Source organism: Notolepis coatsorum (genome assembly GCF_963971535.1).
Source record: "Notolepis coatsorum genome assembly, chromosome: 10".
Lineage (NCBI taxonomy): Eukaryota > Metazoa > Chordata > Actinopteri > Aulopiformes > Paralepididae > Notolepis > Notolepis coatsorum.
The window spans coordinates 106,643,456-106,667,495 of NC_140174.1; the positions used below are offsets into that span (position 1 = coordinate 106,643,456).

Here is a 24,040-nt window from a genome sequence, read left to right on the forward strand (position 1 = left end):
TTGATTTACATATTTATCGATTAGTGTGTGTAAGGTGAAAATGTGGTCAGCTGTTCTATAGTTTGGGAGGAATCCAATTTGACTTTTGCTTAAGACATTGTGCTCACTGACGAAATCTATAATTCTTTAATTTAGGATGCTGCCAAATAATTTCCTCAGATTACTACTAACACAGATGCCTCTGTGATTGTTGGGATCATATTTGTCTACGTTCTTGAAAATGGGTGTGATCAGCCCTTCACTCCAGCTTTCAGGGAAATATCCCACACTTAGTACCAAGTTGAATATTTTTAAGATGCCAATTTGCATTTTCTGTTGGTATGTTTTAACATCTCATTTAATATGCCATCGGTCCCACATGCCTTTTTGTTCTGCAGAGCTTTTAATTTGTCTCTCTCCCCCCCCCCCCCCCCCCTCTCTCCCCCTCTCCCTCCCCCTGTATAGGATCTTAGAGCTGCAGGAGAAAGGTGACCTGGACATCCTGAAGCAGAAGTGGTGGCCCCGCGCCGGCCGCTGCGACCTCAACAGCCACTCCAGCGCCCAGCCGGACGGACGCTCGCTGAAGCTCCACAGCTTCGCCGGCGTGTTCTGCATCCTGGCCGCCGGCCTGCTGCTCGCCTGCCTGGTGGCCGGGCTGGAGGCCTGGTGGAGCAGCAGCAACCGCTGCAACCGGCAAGAGCAGCAGCCCAAAGAGGTGACGGAGCACGGGGCCAGGAGGAGGCCGCGGGGGGAGGAGGACACTGCCACACTCTACTTTAAGGATCCAGCCACCGCAGACGCGACAAGCCCCGACCTAGTTGAGCTCCAGTACACCCAGCTGTAGATACCTCTTTAGAGAAGATACCTTTAGAGTTTAGACTATAGCTCAGGTCCAGTTGGAGGCAGGGGAGGGGGGGATAGACAGGGTTCGCACAAGGTCCTTGAAGTGCTTGATTTTTTTACCAAAAAAAGTCAAGGCCTGGAATTCTTTTTTTAATAAGGTGCTTAAAAGTCCTTGAAATTCACATTGAAAGTTTTGTTCATCTATGATCAAATTGTTCTGAATACAAAAATATAAAAATTTGTATCTAAAGTGTAACTAATTGTCGGAAATTGGTTTTAACTTAAGCCATAAATATTGTATCAAATTTATTTTAAAATAAAGTAAACGTCATTTAAAAGTGAATTGTATCCTTTTTAAATGCCCTTTTAAAATGAAAGTCCTTGAATTAAATTTTACAATGTCTGTGGGAACCCTGGGTAGAGTACACAGAACAGGACACCTAGATGTGTGCACTGTGCCACACCTGTGCCGTGCTTCAGATTGAAATCAAATTTGGTCTCTTTATTATTCCACTTTTTCTTTTGTTCATCGCTCCTCTTCCCTCCCACCACTCCCTCACACTGATACCGGTACCTTAATAAACGATCTCAAATACATACGATATCAAAAAAGCCACTCCACTCCCCCTTTATCATTCCCTTACTAATGTTTTCATGAACACATTGATTATTTGGTCAACGTTAGGGAGTTGTTTTATTTTCCTCAAATGTAGAAACACTGGGCCTCAATTTACCAAGCAAGTCAGGGTTTCTGGCTGTCAGCGTGCCCTGCATGTTTCACGCCCCCCACCCCTGGTAGTGAGTGCAGATGAGTGCACCTTCAGATTCTGCTGATTAACTCCCAAAACACCAGAGCTGTAACCAGTCGAGTTGTTGGTATTGAATTATTGTATCCTGAACTAATTCAGTTTCTTCAATTCCTATGCCCAAGGGCTCTGAGAGAAGATTATAATTAGCCAGAGAGATTGTTCCGGCAGAAACGGATAACAACGTTTGAAAGCTGCCAACATATCCATAACACTGTCAGACATTTTCTATTTCGATGCAAATTCCTACATTTGAAGGCAACACGCACAGAATAAACAGACATTCTCAAGTGAACATTAAAATGATGCAAAATGTAGCTCTAAAAATGCAGCTGCTGACCTTACGATGATCAAGTGTGTTAATGATCTTAGTTAATTCTACACACAATCTCAGGGAATACATTTTACATGTTTTGATGATACATTCTCAAGAGCAAGTGCCTAATGAAACATAAAAATACAGTTTGATCGCCAGATGATTTTGACTTCTTAAAAATTGTATCTACTATCACATGGGAGTTACCTGGGCTTTCATCACAAGTCTATTTTTGCTGTCCCCAGTGATGATAAAGGATAATGAGGAAGATTACAGATGCTTTGGCTTAAAGAATGTCTAAACTGATTTGAGACCTGCCGTTATTTTTTTTAAGTTCTGCCTCCACATAACAGTAGCAGAGGTACCTTTGTGTGCCGACCCCACGGTACTATAGACCCCCGCAACACTTCCAGGATTCTGAAATCATGGGGGAGAGAGCGCGGGGAGAAAATGAATGAATGTGGATGAGAGCCTTGACATTAAGTGGTTGTAGCTACGGCTGTGGGGGCGCTGGAGACATGATCCAATAGACTTTTATACGCCTGAGTCTCCTGAACACGGCACGACCAATTCAAAGTCGATCTGCACTTTCTCGGCCAAGCTACAGTATAGTCACTTTTCCGCACCTACTCCCAAACTACGCATGCACAGATTGCCCACGGAGTCTAGGTTCATCAATCTGCACATGTGTAGTTCGGGAGTAGGTGCGGAAAAGTGACTATAGCTCGGCCAAGAATGTGCCGATTGACTTGGAATTGGTTGCGCCGTGTTCAGGAGACTCAGGCGTATATAAAGGTCTATTGTATCATGTCTCCAGCGCCCCCACAGCCGTAGCTACAACCACTTAATGTCGAGGCTCTCATCCACATTCATTCATTTTCTCCCCGCGCTCTCTCCTCCATGACCTCAATGAAATGTGGAAGTGTATGCGCACAGCAAATCCACCTGACGGGCTTTTCGGAGAGATCTCCAATGCATGTGTCACGTGACATAGTAACAGGAAGTAGGCTTCAGTCCCCGGTCATGTGACAGGGGAGGACATAAGCGGGAGAAGGCTTGACTTGGATCCCTAAACTAAAGTGTGAGCAGACAGTATGCCAGTATGCATGGATCTGTCACCCTTAGCAATAAGACTTGTCTCAAAACACACCCAGTCCATAATCCCTAGTAATGCCACTGTGTCACACGTCTTATTGCAAATCATATGTCAATGTGGACACCCGTTTATTTCTTTCCTTTCTTTCTCTCTTTCTCTCTCTATCTTTTTTTTTTACACTTGACTGTTTATGATCTCGTGCAGGTTACTAAGGATTACAGACTGGCAAGGGTTTCTGGTCCATTGACATATAATGACATTACAACTGCTACATCGGAGGGGAGGCGGGACATTTGGCAGGAGAGAGAGAGAGGCTGGGATGAAGCAGAAGCTATTGACACAGGTCAGAATAGACCTCCTGTACACTATAACTATTGGAAATGATCTGTGCCACTGCCAACGTTCTTTGTGGGGGGGGGGGGGGGTGATTCTGAATTCAGTCTCAAATTCACATCCATGAAATTAACTGATATTTATTTGATTGGCAAAACGGTAAATGGACTCTTTGTGTCACTTTATGATACTTTTCAATTGATGGACTGAATTTGGGTATCACTGTTTGCAGATGATACTGTAATACATTTTTTATTAACGCCTGTTCTTGGCAACTGATTCTGCGGTTTTTGGTTTCTAGCTGATCCTTCACTAACCCTGCATCTCCCATCATTAGTTCCCCCACTAGTTCCAACCCTGTTCCTCCCTTTGCTTCTTTGGCTCCTCATTTTTACCTGCTGCAGTTGCATGTTATAAGGGCATACGTTATCTTACTTTCACTAACTAACACACTGTACAGCTTATAATAATAATAAACTTTATTTGTATACCACCTTTCATACAGAAACTGCAGCTCAAAGTGCTTCACAACAGAAAAAAGACAGGCATAAAATGAGCACATAGAGTGCAGACATATAAAATCACAGTTTTTCACATTAGGATCTAACATCCCAACAGGCCACCTTGTTTATGGTTTGATTCAGTTTTAAATAGACAATAATAAAAATAGTAAGATAAAATAGAGTAAACATTTGAGGAGTGAGAGTGATTTAACCCCCCCCCCCCCCCCCCCCCCCCCTACTGGGACCACATAATTGTTAGAGCGCTTTGTTTTCAAAATTAATTAAATCTTTCAGACCGTAGAGCTGTTGTTCACTAGTCGCTCAAATTGGGTAGGGCTTGATTTGAGGCGTGTATTTGTTTAGGCCTGCTGCCAATGTGAGGTGATTATAAATAAATTATAATGAGGTGCCAGTCTGTAAAGACAATAGCCTTGTGCTGCAACGTTTTAATTAGCTTTGAGAGTTTAAGTTTTTTTTATTCTGATACTGTGGGTTGAATTCAAATCTGTGTAGGCTTTGTTGATAAACACTCAACAAATAAATTATACGCTTAAAGGATCAAACCTAATTTTTTCACAGCTGTTAAGCCATAATAGTACTTGACGTTGCTGTATTAAGATAGATCGTGACACTCCGTCTGCATTTTCGAGTGTGCTTTTGAGACGTCACAAACACGCGTCATCGGATTCAAGTTTAACTTAAGGGGGTTAATGTTGAGTGGCACATTTATTTTTAAAGAAATATAGCCAAATGTATGCCGTCTGCTCATTAGGACAGAACCGGTCGATTATCACCAACCCTATAATCTGTAGAAACAAACTTCTAGCTTTCCTATTTCCTTTCTAGCATAACCTCTCTTCATTAGTTGGTTTTGTGCTCCATCGATGACGTCGCAACATGACAATATACTGTGTTGTATGTGTCATGTGCATTGCTATAAATATCAAATATATCTGTCTCATTGTGATTAGAGTTGTGATTAATATCATTGTGCTCGTAAGTTGAACTGGACCAATGCTGGAGCCAAGCTAGATTGTAAATTTCTTTCATTTGTACTTATGTTTTGTCTCTCCTCTAACCAGGGACATCAAATTGAAATGAACACCTTATATTGAAATGAGTCATGTTTGTTATGGGTGCAATGCTCACTCTCGACATACAATGACCACCTCAGTGTACTCTATGTACAGTAGAGTGTGCCCAATGTCCTGACTTGTTAGTATAATATACTATAGAATATTATTATGGATAATATTGGAAGAATATTATTCTTCTATACTGAAAGTATAGTTTAGTAGTATAGTATAGCAAGTTTGTTAAAATATATATTATTTATATATTTCTACCCATATGTACTTTTCTGAGAGTACACTTGCATTATATGTTTGGTACTTCTTATGTGCTTTTATTTTTATAAATTATAAAATGTTTATTTACTAAGTCAAAACACATGTTTAGTATGATTGACAATAATATTCTGTAAGTGTAATTGAAGTACTTAAAAAAAGGCAAATTTAACTTTATATGGCCCCTTTGACCATATATGGCCGTTCCGTGCCAGCGCTGAAGTCAATGGGAGGTCGGGGAAATTTGCGAAGGCTTAAACTATATCTTAAATTATGGCTATGGGTCTAAAACACCCCTCCATTATCAATGACTTGCTTGCAGTCAACATGTACGAAACGGATTGTTTTTTCATTGGTACATTTCCGTTTTATACCATTTTGAATATGAGTATAGTTTTGGAGAGTTCTAGTAATTCCAGAGAAATTCCGCGATAATAACTCTTTAGTGGAATACACAAAACACGTAATTTTTTGGCTGATTTATGAATCGTTTTCAAATAAACTCGAGATTATCGATAGTATATGTGTACTTATGCATGCTAGAGAAGCGGGCTGAAAAATCTATTATCCATGACCTGGTCAGCGCTAACGTCATACACACACACACACACAGACACACTGCGATGGCTGAGAAAAAAACATCTGATTAACCCAATACTGGTAAAATAGAGTCCTTACCTCACATCAGATGTTCAGCAAAAAGATTAATCCAATTCCTGATCGCCATTCCAAATATTGATCGCGTTTATTGATCCAATGTTATAGTCCGAAACACATAATCGACGCTGCTCTGACGGTCCTCAGTCAATCTGGTAACACAATACTGCTTGCCCGAGATGGGAAAACCCCGGACCGGACTTTTTTTCGGATGCACAACCCCAGCCAATCCAATCCAATGATATGCATTACCATCCGGGAGACGATAGGCGGCGGTATTTGCCCTTTTCGACCTAAGACCCATTCACAATGATAACGTCAGGCTGGATGGATGAAAAATGAATGGATATCGCTAATAAAAGAAATAACGATTAAAAGACGAGAAAACTTGTCATTGGCACTCAACGCATGGCGAGTTAGCACGACTAATCTCGTCAGGCTGGATGGATGAAAAATGAATGGATATCGCTAATAAAAGAAATAACGATTAAAAGACGAGAAAACTCGTCATTGGCACTCAACGCATGGCGAGTTAGCACGACTAATCTCGTCAAGATTGGCACTCAATGTGTTAAGGTAAGCAAAAGTAACCGAAAAACACACAACAAGTATAATTGCATTATGCAAGTACATACTAAGGAATACACATGCTTTGTTCAGTACATTTACCTCTGCTGTATCTACAGAAAGATACCTTTGCTTCAGCAAGAAGCCACTCAAGTGTCTAGTAATGCTTAACACTTTGATTACCAGCCATGCGGTGCGCTTTACCCCCGTTAAATGCCACCACCCACTTCAATGATAGCGTTGTGAACGCATAATCTCTGTCTTAAATTATGGCTATGTGTCTAATCTGCCCGTCGCTTATCAATTACTTGTTTGCAGTCAACATTGTCGAAACTGATTGTTTTTTAATCGCTTCATTTCCGATTTATATCATTTTGAAAAGCCCTCGTTTTCAAGGAAAATATAAAGATTCCGTGATAAACGGCATTTACTGGAATATTCTTGCATACACAAAAACATTGAAATTTTTCTGCCTATTTATGAATAGTTTTCAAATAAACGCTAGATTATCGATAGTATATGTGTACTTATGCACGCTATAGAAGCGGGCTGAAATATCGATTCTCTCATTTCCTGATCGCACACACAGACATACACACACACACGCATGGGCAAACGCTGATATATAGGTGAAAATAGCTCTGATTATCCTAAGACTGGTCAAATAAATTCCTTACCTCAGATCAGATGTTATCCAAAAAGATTATTCCAATTCCTGATCGCCATTCCAAATATCGATTGTGTTTATTGATTCAGCGTTGGGTACTGATAATCCACGCGTTTTCCGGGCCGGCGATCACAATGGATTCTTCAGTTGGCTTGACGGAAAAGTTAAATGAGGAAACTGGCGCCCCCCCCTTCATCAGTCTAAGTAATGGGGTGCAGTTACACAGGGAGAGACGATAGGGGGCGGTATCTTCCCAATTGAGCTCAGAGAGAGTCTGCAACACTAACCTGAGGCTCGATTGATGAAATATGAATTCAAATCGCCAATAAAAAGACAAACCAACGCTATATAGCGTTGGCGAGCACTCAACGGTCAGCATGAATTAACGACAAAACGCGTGGCTGGCACTCAAAGTGTTAACCCTTTCACTACCAAAATGGTTAACCCTTTCACGGCGACAATACAGAAGGTTAACCCTTTCACTGCCACATGACAAAGGGTTAGCCCTTTCACTACCACACTACAGAAGGTTAACCCTTTACTATCACACTACGGACGGTTAACCGTCTGTAGTGTGATATTAAAGGGTTAACCTTCTGATGTGTTACCACAACGTATGCAACGCCGCCGTCGGCTGAAACTGCGGCGTCAGCCCTTGTTTTGATTAAACTGTTCTGATGGCAAACCTGACACGCACTCCTGCATTCAAGGGCAAGTCGGCATAGACCGCAGGAGAATCTACTTGTAGAATAATATCAACGGTGCGCTTATTTATCAGTATACATAACATTACGTAATTACCTTTCTTGTTTATAGGAGAAAATGCATTAAAAAAAGCATAGAAATTAAATAAGAAGTGTTTACAAACAAACAAATGTATACCGGTATGTCAGTCAGTTTGGCTCCAATATTGTTTTTTTATGAACATCAAACCCAAACCCCTCTAATCTTCCCCGGCCAAGTTTGATTTCAAGCTGCACATATATATCCATCTGCGATGCCAAATTTGGTTTATCTCGCCTCGATTACCATTGGCCTCTTCCAAACCAGTATAACATTTAGAAACAACCAATAAGGAAGGAGCCACGAGTCACCCGGCATGCTGATAGTGGTGAAACAAAATGTCAAACAATGACAGAAACACAAAGAGAGAGTGAGAATAAGAATGCATGGAGCAGCAAGAAGCCTGAGAAACCGGCACCTCGCCAATCTCAGCCTCTGTGTCCCTCCTTCTATCCCTCCTCTTCTCCTTACTCCCTCTCTCCTCCTCCACCCCCACCCTGCTCTTATAGGACAAGGAGGTGAACCTGGAGCAGGTGCATCATCGTATGAACAGTCTTATGGAAGAGGACATGGCCCACAAGCAGATCCCCGGCCCCTCTATCGAGATCTCTGCGCTGGACATCGGCAGCATGCAGCCCAGCCAGGCCCTGCTGGCGGCGCAGGGGGGGGACTCCGTGCGGGACTACCCGTCCTCGGGCCTCTCTGTGACCACCTTCCTCCCCGGGGAGGGGGCCCCTCCTGCGCCCCATCCCCACCTTCACCATGGGGGGACCCTGGGCAGGACGCTAGCCCCCCAGGGCCCTGGCAGCATCCATCACCAGCATCAGCACCAGCACCCGCACCCTCTCAGCAGCACCTCCATCAGCTCCACCATGCAGTGCAAACACAGGGCTCCCAACGGGGGGCTCTTCCGCCAGAGCCCCGGCAAGACGGCCATAATGCCAATGTCCTACCAGGGAGCCTCCGGCGGACCCATACCCGAAGCCATTGAGTCCACCCACAGTACGTCCATATGATGAGAGAGAGGGAGGTATAGAGAGGGTGAGAGAGACGGATGGAGAGACTGGGGGGGGGGGGGGAAGGAGGTAGGATGGGGTTTGGGGGCCAAACCTTAAGTTGTTTACCTATCAAACCTCTTGTTGGCCATTTGTCTAGTTTCACAGAGGAAAGGGAGAGGGCACTTGGGGAACAAACAAAAAAATATATAAATACATTTAAAAAAAAAAAACGTAAAGAAAAGTGTACAATATAAAGAGACTTTTATTACCAGTTGAAAAATGATGATGTTGTGAATGGGGGGGGGGGGGGGGTCAAGGGGGGGAGAGAGGGAGGGCGTGTACTTTTCCCCTGTATATATTTGTAAATACTGAGAGGATGACGTGAGGTAAAAGTGTATTTTGAATATTCTCAATTTTTTGAAGTTGAGTTATAAAAAAACAAACAAAAACGAGATAAAAAAAAATACATACATTGACGAAAAATATGACTGTTTGAATGGCTTTGTAAATTTTGTTCCAATATGAATAATGACGCAAAATTCATTGTGATTGTTTTTCTAAGTGCCGAAAAATGTTAAAAGATGTCTCCACAATTCATCCTTGTAAGACGACTTACCATCAACGCACCATAGGGACATTTTTAGTGTGGGACACCTAGCTACTGTTATGCACCCTTATACCAACGCCTCCCTATCTATCTCTTCAACATCCAAGAAAAATAATCACAAAAAAAAGATTGATTCATTTGCTCTTATTTTGTAATAAATATATGATATACATTGTTTTTTTCTCCCTATCTATAGTCTTCATTTGCTTTCTTTACTCTGGAGTCTAAATGGTGTGGCATTTTGACAATGAAAAACTGAAACTGGAGTCGACTTCTGTCTTTTTCGTGAGTTTCTGTATTAGTCTGTTTTTCAAATGGAACAGTGTCTTCATGATGGCTGCTTTATTTGGCATCTGTGTTTGTCCGGAGTTACCGGTTCTGTGTGCCATCGATGCCGTGTGGAGGTGCTTTGCTACATGTCGTGGTGTGTTCATCGTGAAGGAGAAGGAGAGGAGGGAAGGAAGGAATAACGGATAGAAGGAAGGAATCCTAGTGTTTGGGATGGGTTTTAATGCGGGAAAGGGCTGATCAAAAGCAGAAATGAATTAAAAAAGTTATTTTTACATTCAACTGAAAAAAGAAAAGTCATTTTATGAGAAAAAAAATGTAATATTGATTATATAGATACTATGTGTAGATTGTTTTATACTGAAGGATCTATTGTCCTTGAAAAGCAGTGTGATTAATTTAATGAGAGAGAGCGAGAGAGAGAGAGTGAGAGAGAGGGGGGGTTGCAGTGTCACACCGCCTACCAATCTAACGATAGCCATTGTCACTGAGGATGATGGACAGAAGGGCAGTGATATCCAAATTACAATATCTAGTCTTAGGATGTTGGATATCGTGCAGGTTGCAGGCCCCCAGTCCCTTGTAGTATAAATATTATTTCACAATGTTTGTAAAGCTATAGATTTTTCTATGAAATTATATGGTTAACTTTAGTGGATGAGGGGGGGGGGGGGGTTATATAGGTATTACAGAAATATTCAAGATGTGGGATATTGGAGAAGTCAAAACAGTCACCCTGGTACATTCATAAGTGCAATTAAAATGCAGATATATCCCTCATTCCGTAATCCCTTACTTTGCATCTCCTTTTGGAAGGTACTGTACTATATCTAAACTTTGAAGGGTCTCTCTAATTGTCCTTGGACGGGTTCGGGACAGATTGTTCTGCCGCGACACAAACAGACAGAGGAGCATCAATCAAGAGGCGGAGGCAGGAACCAAATGAAACCACTCTCACGTTGCGTTCACATACAGCAGCATACGGACATTTGGAGGCAATTGCACAGAAAGTCAATGGAAAGACTCAAAAGCAGAGGTGAACAGTCGCAGCTTCGCTCTCTGGACAGAAGGAACTGTTGAGACCAAACAAACACAAGCATGTCTTCACGTCAGGTTTGCTTCTGTCCAACCGTCAAACTGACAGCAAGACCATTTTTTTCTCTTTGCATTGTATCTGAATGTACCGTCAGACGCAAGAGTCTCATTATGATTGGCATACTATACACCTCTGACAAATCTTATCTGTAAAGGTTGTAAACATGTACAGTATTGTTTTGTAACCATGCCAGTAGTTGCTGAGGCGGAACCAAAGTGACCTCATTATTCACAACCTGTGGCTCTGGTTGGCTGAGGGTGGCAACCCTGAGGTCTGATTGGCTGATAATTAGAAGGTGCACAGGAAGTCTGCCTGTTGTTAAGCTACTGAACTTCAAACAACTGTGATCATTGTGGTTGTGTCTAGATCCCATCACCCGAAAGGATTATTCTTTGCTGTGTTTGGCTTTTTGTAGGTAACAGGAATGCTTAAAGGAACACCATCTCCTCCAGAGACCAGCTCGTCTAGCTGTTGGCCAAAAACACCTCTCCCAGAGTTTTGAGCTAGGCTAGTGGTCTGTATCCACTCCCATTCATTTGTGCTAAGCTAGGCTAGCTTGCAGTCGGATAGCTTTCTACTGAAAGCATTTCCCATAATGTTGGCATGTTCCTTTAAGGTAAAGGAAAGGTTTATAAACATATTTTTTGTTAAAAACCATGATGGATTACAGTGGCCAACAAGTGATGATCCCCTTTCAATGTCCTTCTTGGCGATGGGTTCTAAACACTACCTTTCATCACCCTCCTAGGCTCAATTTACCACAGGTAGAGCAGCTGATTTTTAACTCTTTGTGGTTTGGATTTAATGGTCTTATAGCTTTTTACACAGGGAATGACCTCAAGGGCAGCAGTGGCCTTGAGGTTAGAGAAGCCGGCTTGTGACAGGACGATTGTTAGTTTGATTCCTAGAGGTTTAGAGAAACAGGCTTGAGAGTGGAAGGTTGCTAATGATTCCTAAAGGTTTGAGAAGCAGCTAGTGTGATGGTCAGATCGGCAGGGAAATCTCAGGGTGGGGGACGGAATGAATGAGGCTCTCTTCTCCTTTAACAACTACGATCAATATGCCCTTGAGCAAGGCACTTAACTCCTAACCGCTCCAGTGGGGCTGCTCTGTGGCCAACAGTAGAAGATTGTGGTTGTACTGGGCAGCTCCCAGGTGTGAAACTGTATGACTGCAAAGCAGGGCATCACCATAATATGCTCTGCAAATCTCCCCTGCAAATTTAAAGGAAATTGTTTAATAAAGATCCTTGTTTATATGGCCACATATTTGTGCCACAAAGGGTTTAAACTTTTTTTTTTATGTGCAAATGATGCCTATACATTTACACCCCTTTACACCCCATACCCCCTAAGAAGAAGTAATACAAGGAGGAGCTGTCATGGCATCGTGTGTAACAGTCCATCTAATGGAGAACCTTATTTTATTTATGAATATGCTGCTTGGACTTTCTTAATCTTTAATAAAGAAATATGGTTTACAAATCACTGGGTGACGTTTGTGATTTTAAAAGTAGTTCTGGAGTGTAGAAAGACTGCAGAGGGGGTATTGAGATCACTCCTGTCCATGTGTCTGTCTACGCTAGTTCCTACACTTTGGATCCAGCCATAGTTCCTAGACTTCGGATCCAGCCATAGTTCTTATCGTTCTGATCCAGCCATAGTTCCTATAGATCTGATCCAACCATAGTTAATATAGATATGATCCAACCATAGTTAGTATAGTTCTGAACCAGTCATAGTTAATATAGATCTGATCCAGCCATAGTTAATATAGTTCTGATCCAGTCATAGGGTCTCATTCCCGAACCGATTTACGACCAAAAATGTCCTCTTAGGCAGATTTTTGCCCATTTAAGACATATTAGGGCTGGTAGCACGATTCCCCAAATTTTCCTGAGATCGGATTTGACCGTGGCTGAGAGCAGATTTAAGAGTGCTGAGGAGCACACTTATGATTGATTGACTAATTGAAAATGTTATTAACTTGACAGACTGTGTTCTCATAGTGATTCCTTCATGTCAACGCTACAGGCCTCCTTGGAATTAATTACTTAATCACAATTAAAATAAATATGACAATATTTGTACGATAAGAAATTACGCATTTGATGTCTGAAAAATAAATAATATGGATTCATCTGATCACAGGGCAGCTGGATTAACCATATCTGAACCAGTTATTTTGGACAAATGTATAATTACTTTAATTACTCAGATATTCAAACACAATTATGCAATTATTGTGAAATGATTGAAAATAATTATTATTTAATGCCTTCTGTGGAATTTGTATTTCTTATTTGTTACATATCTGTTTTAATGATTACATTTACATTTAGTCATTTAGCTGACGCTTTTATCCAAAGCGACTTACAAGTTCTGTACGACAAGTCATCAGGAAGGGCACAACTCTGAGTAACAATGTTCATCAAAGTGTTGAGTGCTACAGTGTAGGTTAGTTTATTAGTGCATGACAGTAAGGTTAGTTAGGGTTAGATATATTTTTTTTATTTTTTTTTTTTTTTTTTTTTTATTAATTATATATTTTGAAAGAATGCAGGTCAACATGCAATATATCCCATTGATTGGTATACAATGGGACAGACCTTTGTTTGATATAGCTATAAACCTGCATTCCTTCCAATATATCATTAATCAATTAAACTGATATTGAAATACACTATATAGCCTATACACCAACACTGACAGTGGATAAATAAAGAAATAAGAACTAAATCTAATCGCGTGGAAATAGACTGCATTAATATTCCATAAGTCTTATGTGCGCCAGTATAGTCTATGTGTCTAATGAATTAACAGTATATAGGCTTATACTTGTTTCATTAGGATTTAGTAGATATTAGTAGATACAGTCTGTACTTATACTGTACGTAGGGCAGAGCATATATATAGTATCTACTAAATCCTAATGAAACAAGTAATTAATGAGATAATAAGCCTATACTGCGTTCATTCATTACGCGCGTAGGCTATACAGTACTGCACGTGCGTGTGTCTGTGTGTGTGTGTGCGCGCACGCTGCGGCAGGTGCCCGAGATGTACTATATATTATGACAATACAATTAATCGAATCTAATTTCGATGGGTCGCAAAACGCTTCCGCATCCATTTTCACACGGCTGCATCATTAGTTGATTTATAAGGAGCTCTGGAGGCGTTGTTTTGTATGCAAATTACCTGAACGGGGACGCACGTTCATGTTTGAGACATGGTGCTAGATCTGCCGCGATAACCGCATTACCGCGGTATCGCTGTTAGATCACGCCCACCGCAGAGTTAGGCTGAATACCGCATCACCGTTGTTTTTTATAATAATAATAAAGTACCACCCAGACGTTGGGCTTGCGGCTCTGCAGATATACCCTACTCGGTTCCAAGCGACCCTATTGGGTAGAAGTGGTACCAGAAAAGTGACGTGAAACACTGCAGACCACTGCCCAGGTGGCCAGCATACTCGGCCCGATTCCGGCTACCGGTCGGCACACTCGGCACATGTCCGGCACGGCACGCCAACGATGAGCCGGATCTGGCCCGGTAATGGTTGCCGTGCCAGAGCCGACTCGGCTCGCCAAAGATAAACCAGCTCTGGCCCGGCTCTGGTTGCCGGGGAAGAGCCGACTCGGGCTCGCCAAAGATAAACCGGCTCTGGCTCGGCTCTGGTTGCCGGGGCAGAGCCGACTCGGGCTCGCCAAAGATAAACCGGCTCTGGCCCGGCTCTGGTTGCCGGGGCAGAGCCGACTCGGGCTCGCCAAAGATAAACCGCCTCTGGCCCGGCAATGGTTGCCGGGGCAGAGCCGACTCGGGCTCGCCAAAGATAAACCGGCTCTGGCCCGGCTCTGGTTGCCGGGGCAGAGCCGACTCGGGCTCGCCAAAGATAAACCGGCTCTGGCCCGGCAATGGTTGCCGTGCCAGAGCCGACTCGGGCTCGCCAAAGATAAATCGGCTCTGGCCCGGCAATGGTTGCCGTGCCAGAGCCGACTCGGGCTCGCCAAAGATAAACCGGCTCTGGCCCGGCAGCCTGTAGCTGTTCCGCAACCGTTCCTATTTCCGGGGTAGGCCTGATTGGCCCCGACAGGCACGTGACCCGCCGCGGCCATGCCCCGCGGCAGCCGCGGCAACGAGGCTGCTGTGGTTCACCTCACCGCCGCTTTCCGCCTTCAACGCCGCCCGCAGCATTAGGAGGGAGTTCGCGGCGCCTTTCACATCGCAGTCATCAGTCATAATAATATCATCAGTCATCTCTAATAATATTAATCACTGTTCAATGTACTAATATACAATACGGCTCACTTTTCCCACTTCAATGACAGAGCCGCTGTTTAATAATATTGTCGCGGCGGAGCTCCATCGCGGCAGCATTATGTAGCAGTAATCCCCCCTTCTTTACCATCGACAAACTAGCTCAATTGGTAATGCTGCTTGGCTGTCGATCCTATGGTCCGTTTGTAACAAGTTCGATTCCCTTAAGTTTTTTTTTTTCTTTTTTAACGTGCATTGCACTATAGCGCATTGTATATTGTATATTGTATGTTCTGCACTGCAACGCATACACCTTACTGTAAATTGTACCATACAATATACAATATACAATACGCTATAGTACAATGCACGTTAAAAAAAAAAAAAACTTAAGGGAATCGAACTTGTCACAAACGGACGATAGGATACACAGCCAAGCAGCGTTACCAATTGAGCTAGTTGTCGATGGTAAAAATGGGGGGATTACTGCTACATAATGCTGCCGCGACGGAGCTCCGGTAAGTGAGCCGTATTGTATATTAGTACATTGAACAGTGATTAATATTATTAGAGATAACTGATGATATTATTATGACTGATGACTGCGATGTGAAAGGCGCCGCGAACTCCTTCCTAATGCTGCGGGCGGCGTTGAAGGCGGAAAGCGGCGGTGAGGTGAACCACAGCAGCCTCGTTGCCGCGGCTGCCGCGGGGCGTGGCCGCGGCGGGTCACGTGCCTGTCGGGGCCAATCAGGCCTACCCCGGAAATAGGAACGGTTTCGGAACAGCTACAGGCGGCCCGGCAATGGTTGCCGGGGCAGAGCCGACTCGGGCTCGCCAAAGATAAACCGGCTTCAGTCAAGCAACGCCGCCCCCACACACAACAGCGGTGTGATTGGCAGAATCGACTGTCAATCAAAATTGTTCCGTTGAGACCACCGCAACAAGTGAATACAGCTGTACTGTACCCACTCTGCAGTCTGTCAATAAAGCTTTCAATCAATCAATCAATCAATCAGACAAATGCATAGAAAAGCCCTTATTATAACCAAATAACAAAAAATTATATTATTGTTTATGAAAATGTTTTAGCCCTATGCTTGCCTATTATTTTAATGGCAACAAATAAAATAATAATAATAAAATTAATAAATAAAATGTTAGAGGAGTGGAGGGGGGGGGGGGCAGAGCATCATAAAGCTAACATTAGCTGCACTCATAGGAGCCTGCATGTTGATGTAGCCTCATAAAGCTAACAAGAGTATATCGTCGCCTTCTTAAAATAGTGGCCTAAGTCATAATTTCTCGTTTTTCAGGAAACATAATAAACTGAACCATATATAGAATATATTATATTTATTAATAATTTCACACAAAATGTTTATGACAATAGAAGACAATTAACATAAAAATAACGATGTCTTATCAATTATGTAACATAAAAGGAATAACTGACTTAGGCCAATTTACGAACATGCCGTTGTGATTTGAGCCATTTTAAACCTGACTTAGGCCAAATTACTTCTTGAGTAAGTGACTTGGGCAAAACGTGTCACTTCTTTTATTCCCATTTATTTGACAGACAATGGGGAAGGACAAGCCACACTAGCAGGGCACACAGAGACTCAGGAGACAGAGGGCAGTTTGGCCGTGGTTGGCCCTTTAATTCAATAAAGCGAACTCAACAGTTACAACTCAAATCACTTATGAGGGCTGCCGTTCCACTCTACTGGTTAAAGTTGCTTACTCGTGAGTAGTACGTTTGTTGATAAAGAAAAATACTGTCCACAGCCGCTCCAGTGTAAAACAAAGATATCCAAATGGTTTATTTCTCTTCCACAGCGAAGTCTTTCTTTACAGAAGTGGTCCTAAAGCTATTTTCCTAAATATTCACGTTACTACTACAAGGTAAGAAAACTGTATTTTCCCAGTCTCCAAAATCACAGCCGACTCGACACATGAAAGTTCCTCCACACTGGAAAGCCGTAAATCAACTTGCCGGCTCTTTCCACAGCAAAACGGTAGGCTTGGCACCTTGGTTGAGAAATGCAGGCTTCAGACTATGTTGTTTAGTCTATCTGTTCAGTCCTGTTCAGTCCTGTTTCAAGCTACACACTGCCTGTTCTTCTTCTTCTTCTTCTTATTTGAATTTCCGGCAGAGTAGACGCATCGTGGCGTATTACTGCCCTCCGCAATTCTTTTTATGGGCTCTTCTTCTTCTCCTTCTTCTCCTTCTTCACCTTCTTTTTCTTCTTCTACTGGACCCCGTCATCAACTACATTGTCCATTGGAGTGCAGCTACTGCTGCTACTTCCTGTCTGAGCCCCCCTCCGCGGGACCCACCTTGCCCCCTGCTATCTTATCCTGGGCTGCTTTGTCCCTCGCAGCCTTGTCCCTCGCAGCCCCCTCAGCCAATTCGCTATACACCACCTCCCAGTCCAGACCTTCCAATCCCAGATGTTGAACCGCTATCCTAACAATCATCTTCACCATCGCTGTTTTACCCTTAGCCTCTGCCATACCAGTAACTACCCCTGCCACGAAGGCCACAATACCTAATTTCTCCTCCCTTCCCCTCTCTCTTTCCACCTGCTCTACCCTCACTGCCAAATGCCCTCCTTCAACCCCCTGCACCCTTTCTTGGCTACCCTGTCCTGCCCTGCTAACCGCCCCAGCATACGTCAACTTACCCTCCCTTCTCTCTCTCCGATCCGCGACCTCCTTCATCATCACCTCGCACCCCCTAAACGCTACACTATGCTCCCCACCACAACTACAGCACTTCGGCTTCACTCCCTCTCCACACTCCCCATATTCATGTTCCCCGCCACACCTAGCGCACCTCAGCCCCTTCCTACACGTGGTAGCTATATGGCCAAACTCCTGGCACCTATAGCACCTAAGAGGATCATGAACAAATTCCCTAACCCTATACATCCTATGCCCCACAAACACCTCCCTAGGAACAACCCCACCCTCAAACGTAATCACTACCGTCCCCGTCACTGCCCTCTCCGCTCCCCTCTTCATCCTTTCTGCACTCTTAACTATGCCATTACGCCCGTCCTCCATTAGCTCTTTCACCAGCTGCTCTACTGTAACCTCGACCGGTACCCCAGCTATCACCCCCTTACATCCCCCCCCCCTCTTCTCCCCTACTCTCGCCACCTTACTTATACCCACCCCCCCAATGCCCCGCATCGTCCTAGCCACCTCCACCTGCCCCTCACTACCACACCCTACGGCCAGATTCCCATCCCACAAAACTTTCACGTACTTTACCTCTCCTAGTCGCGCGGCAATGAGTTTGGGCCACTCGAGCCTACCTACCTTCCCCTCACCCCTCTCCCCCTCAAGCCTGACCACTATATGGATCACTTCCTCTTTTGCCACATCTTTTCCAGCACCCTCGTCTCCCGGCCCACTTGAGCTATCGTCCCCCACTTTCTTCCTCTTCCCCCCTTCTCCCCCCCTCTCCTCCCCCCTACTCTCACCCTTGCCCTGACTATCCCCATCGCTGTCGTTCCTCTCCGTCCGCTTCTTCCTCTTCTTCCCCACCGTTTCCCACCCCTCCTCCTCCCTCTCTTCTTTCTCACTCTCCTCCCCACTGTACTCCGACCCCTCGCCCTTCCACTGATCGCGAATATACTGTGACATCACAAATGTTCTAGAACGTCGGTCATGACATCATACTGTGACATCACAAATCTTCTAGAATGTTCTATTATGACAAATAAGACGGTTCAATGACTTTATCTAAATCCAATCAATATTCCTAATGCCGTTTCAATGTAAGGTTATAAAAATAAACATATAAACATTCATATAATACAATAACCTAAATATATAGCTTTGGCTCCTACATCACTCTTGGCTAAATCAAACATGCCAGGTGAATCAAACACTGAGGAGGCATGTTCCTCTCCTCACTTCTCCCCCCAGCTCTTATTTACTGGGTTTTTATTGTAGTTAAATCACTCAAAATCAAACAAATGGCAGGAAAATCAAACACTGGGAGGCATGTTCCTCTCCTCACTTCTCCCTTCAGCTCTTCTTTGCAGAGCTATTGATTGATGCCTATTTATGTGGCAAATTATCGAAGAAGTGATGACACTCTGTAGGCAATGGGCATGACATGTTTCATGGACTGAAGGTCCTGAAACTTCCTCTGTGATTGGCAGAGCATGTGGACACATTCTAATCCATGTCATCGGCTCGTTTGGCACCGGGACCCTCTGTGGCAGTGCTTCCCATGAGTTCTCCGAGAAGGATAGCTTGTAATGGACCTTGCCATCACTGCTAAACTGAAGAGCCTGCAAATTATGTACAGTCGGATCTCCAGCTTTTTTGCCTGGTCTGATGCTGAGGATGTAAGAGCAATTCAATTTCAGGATTTCATCACATGGTAGGGTGATGGTCTGATTCTTGCAGTCTATCTCGTGTTGCTCACTTTAACAATAATTCTAACAATAATTCTAATAAACAAAGATAAACTAACAACACCAATAACTGCAAATAATTTGGTAAATATAACGTTAGGCCAAAGTCAGTCAGTATGGTAACGTTATCTAACTGCATTTAGAATCTAACAAGCTATTAACTTACGATAAACATTAACTAAAGCTTGCTACATAAAATACCAATATTGACTAAATCCATGAGTGGTCTGCTAATGCGTTAAAATGTAAAAAGTAAGTAAAGTAAAGTAAACTTACCAGCAAGAGTGCCTCGTAAACAATGAAAAGTAATTGCGTTCAAAGCTGGAAACTCGTCCTGCTTGCAGAGCTTGGAACGTTAGGTTATGGCTATAACCAAGTTCTGTTAGTTAGGGGTGACGCTTGGCATCACTACTGCACTCCCTCGCGTACGTGCACGCGTACTGAATAAAATTCCACAAATATACCTTTAATACCAGTATTAGTCTGACCACACCCCTCATCAGCTTACCTTCATAAGCAGGTGTGTGGTCACCTGCTCTCCTCCTACCCAAGCTTTCACCACAAGGTGAGGTCAAGGGCTGCAGCGGCCGTCTGATGCCAAGCGTCACCCCTAACTAACAGAACTTGGTTATAGCCATAACCTAACGTTCTGTTCCGTTAGGGGCTCTGCTTGGCATCACTACTGCACAAAGGGAGGCCAAGCGGAGCCGCTGGCTGACAAATACACCCCGCTGACAGCCCCCCACAACCATCAGAACAGGGAGGGCCGAGCCCCCCCGACCCCCCCTAATGGAGGGCATCCCCCCTATTAGGGGCTTCACGGGAGGGCGACGGACCCGACCGTGCGAAGAGGCACTCAAGCAACCCAACGCACAGGGTGAGCAGACCGTGGCTTGACCCCACGACTACACCCACGCACAACCCGCATGCCACCCGGGAACGAACGTAGGAAACAACCTCGTCACTGCCCCCAGAATCACGGGATCAAGGGCAAACCCAACCCCGTGGCAAGGCCGTAGCAGCGGAGCGCGAAGGAAGACCCAGACCCACCAAAAGGACTGGACTCCCTGGAATGGGGGCCCGGAGAAGTCCATGATGCCAGCATCAAGACCCCACCAGGTGGGCACCTAGTGACCCCGCCCCCCCACATCGCCAGCGTATTCGGACAAAGGCCCCTCAGCCGAGCGGGCCCTGTCCTCCCCAACAGCACACCGCCTGGAACACAGGCCCTGCAACAGGCAGACAGCATGGTCATAACACACAAGAGTTAACCAAAGGAAGCAGGCAGTGCACCGGGGAAAAAGACCAGGCAACAGGCTGTCAACCCAAGCCTGGAAACTGCGGACGAGGCAGGCGCCAGAAAGGACAGCTGAAAACAGCCGCCCCGGCGGAAGGGGCGGAAGCTGGCGTTGTCGCATAACCAAGCCTTCAAACAGCATGTCAGAAGTGGGATCCTTAGACCACTCGACCCCTGACAGCTGCCCACAGAAAAAGCCCATACGATCGGCAGACGTCATGAACGTGCAGGGGCACTCTCAACCGGAGAACCGGGAGTTGACACTGCAGCAACACACCAGAGAACCAACCACCCAGGCATCACCCCATGCAATGGTTGGTCCCATAACCCCTCAGGAAAGAAACCCCAAAACACATCTGCGGCACCGCCGCAGCCAGCGTTCCGGTTCCCAACAGGGCTATCCCGGGCCTACGGGTCAACGAGCATCACCCCGGACCGGGCCCGGTGATACGGGGAGCACAGGGTCCCCTGAGGAGGTTAAAACCACCCCAACAGGCCCCTCAGCGCCAAGCGCAAGAGAAGAGCGTAAAAATGGAAGACCAGCCCCAGCACCCCGCACTCGGTATTCCCAGGAGGTCACCCAACCAAGTACCAACCAAGACCAACCCGCACAGCGGCCGAGATCCGACGAGATCGGACGCGTACAGGTCGGCACGGCCGTAAGCCATTACGACAGTGCAGAATACAACGCACCTAACAAGGGTCCCATAACGCTCAACCCTGTGACACCCGGACCGACCTAGCATTTTTCCCCCTGAAAAAAACCCCAAGTCCCTCAGGGTACCAGAACAGCAGATCTGCATCCCCAGCGGACAACGGGTGCAACCGATCTGGACCAGCGCGACCAGAACCAGTCCTGTGCCCTAATCACGCCGACCTGCCAACCCCAGGAGAAGGGGCAGATATGCGTGTTGATCCCAACATAAAAAAGAAGGCGCCACCCAGACGTGTCGGTATGAACCGCGCCCGGTGGCCCACCCCTAGGGCGTGAGACCCTTCCCCATATGTCCAGACCCATTCCGTCATCATCCCCTGACATGAACGGGAACCCATCGACAACACACAGGGGTGTCAGAAAGAGGAAAAACCCCCATCCCAATTGCTCCATAAAAACGCTGTTTCACCCAAGCAATCAAGGCGCGCTAGTCAGCCAATGGCCCAAAAAGCACATCCTGAGCCAGCACTATGTGTGCGTTTGGACATACCCACATCAACAATAGGCCGTTTAGACCACCATATTGAATCCCCAAGACGCCCAGGGAAACGACAAGAGGGGCGAGATGCAATCAACTCCATGAATGAATGAATGAAAAAATTTACCCAACAGACTGCAGAAAAGGGTACAACCCAGTACGGCAATACACACAATAGGTTAAGGGGAGGCAGACCTGAGAAATACGTTAGTCTTGTTTCCATCAGGGACCCTCATTTCCAATCCATCAAAACACATTCAACTCTTTATAAAAATAAAGAAAAGGCATCACCCGTATGACCCAACTGCACAGCTGGGAGTAAAAACCCTGTTTTTCACATGATTTCAATCCAGTCACTCCTTTTAATCAGAGTGTAAGACCAGACCCTCCCAGAAACACCTTCCCACATGAGACTATGGTCAAGAAAAAAGATATGTAAACTGTGAGACACGTGACCAATAGACTCAAGTTTGACACATAAACCGGGCGCAGCAGGCCTGTGAGCCCTGCGCCCAACCTCGACATCTTTAAGACACCAGCTCATGGAAGGCGTCGCCATAGCAGCAACGCTACAACGGGCGGGGAAAACCTACCGGATCCTGTCATAACAGGAGTCGGTAGAATACCCCTTCCCCCCCCCCCCCCCCCCCCCCCCCCCTGTCAAGCACTGGCTTGGCCCTGACTGGCTCAGCAGAAAAGATCAAAAATCCCCTAAACCAATCAAGTGGGGAAGGAGGGGTTTATCCGACACCCCCTCCCGAACACACACCCTTTATCCCTACACACAGAAAAACAACCGTAGCCATCTTGAAAAACCTCCGGTAGAAAGCAAAGCATAGCGAAGCTAATACAATGCCCGCTACCCACAAAAAGTGTAAAAGGTTTTACAACAAAACACAAGTCGCCTGTGCGTGAATCCTATACCCGTTGCCTATGTCATACATAGGAAAAAACGCTGAACGAGAGTAAACGGCTAGGCCGTGAAATGTGTGCGTACAAGTATTACTGCAACTAACAACACAGCATTGTGAAAACACATATACTTAGTTAAAGCAATGGAATAACACCAGTTCTAACTGCATGTGGAGCATCAAGCTAAATAGAACCTATTACCGAGTGTACGTTGCAGACCTTGCTTAACCTCGTAATCACAACACAACTCACCCCACAACGTAAAAAAGGGCAGATTCATATATACACAACCCCACCATATGATTTGTTTGAAGAAACACACAGTTTGTTCGGCCAAAACACAGTCCCCCTCCATCGGGGAACTTTTTTTATTTACTAATTAAATAATGTCAAGGCACAAAATCACAGAGGGGCCGGGGAGGGTGTAGGAGAGGGGACACAGAGGGGAAAAAGTCACTCCTAACGGCGTCTGCCACCTCGCGCCGCTCGAGTCTTGCCACCCCGGGGAGCCCCGGAGGGACGGTAGGTTACAGTCTGCTGGACACGACGTTCCCTACCGTCTCCTCCGGTCTGGGATGGGCCGGCAGTGGCAGAAGCGCCGTTTCGTCCCTTGGCCCTCTTGGCAGGGCCAGCAGCGGCGGCGGAGGCAGTGGTAGCGGCGACGGAGACAGCTTGACGTCGCGGAAGCCTTCTGCCTCCACCGGCAAGGACGGGAGGCGGAAAATGGGGTTGGAGGATGGATCTCTCCTCTGCCATCTCTCTGCACGTTGAGGTCATCAACCGCAGGGCCTTCCCGAACAGGCCAGCGTCAGAGAGGGCGGCCGTCAGAAGAGGAGCTCTCTTCCTCTCTGGCACACGGGCCTGCTCCAGCCAAAGGTGACGCTGGCCCAGGGTGGCCAGGGCGCGCACTTTCCCCATGGCTATGGCCAGCACCTGGGAAAGATGCAGGACAGCTCCCGCAGCCTGGGTGATCTGATCGCATTTCACCTCGGTCAGATCCGTGCCGCCCGTCATTATCCCGATACAAATCTAGCCAGGTGGGCGATGTTAGA

General features: G+C 45.4%; 1 protein-coding gene across 1 annotated transcript in view; it reads left to right on the forward strand.

Moving 5' to 3' along the window:
- LOC311235671 (glutamate receptor ionotropic, delta-1-like) overlaps nt 1-8,912 on the forward strand; it is a gene marked incomplete at both ends in the record, with an annotated part of 337,043 nt that extends 328,131 nt beyond the window's left edge. The window contains 2 exon segments of the mRNA XM_084323135.1: nt 445-694; nt 8,406-8,912. Of these exon segments, the coding sequence (XP_084179261.1) occupies nt 445-694; nt 8,406-8,912 (757 nt within the window).
- Between the last annotated feature and the right edge of the window lie 15,128 nt (nt 8,913-24,040).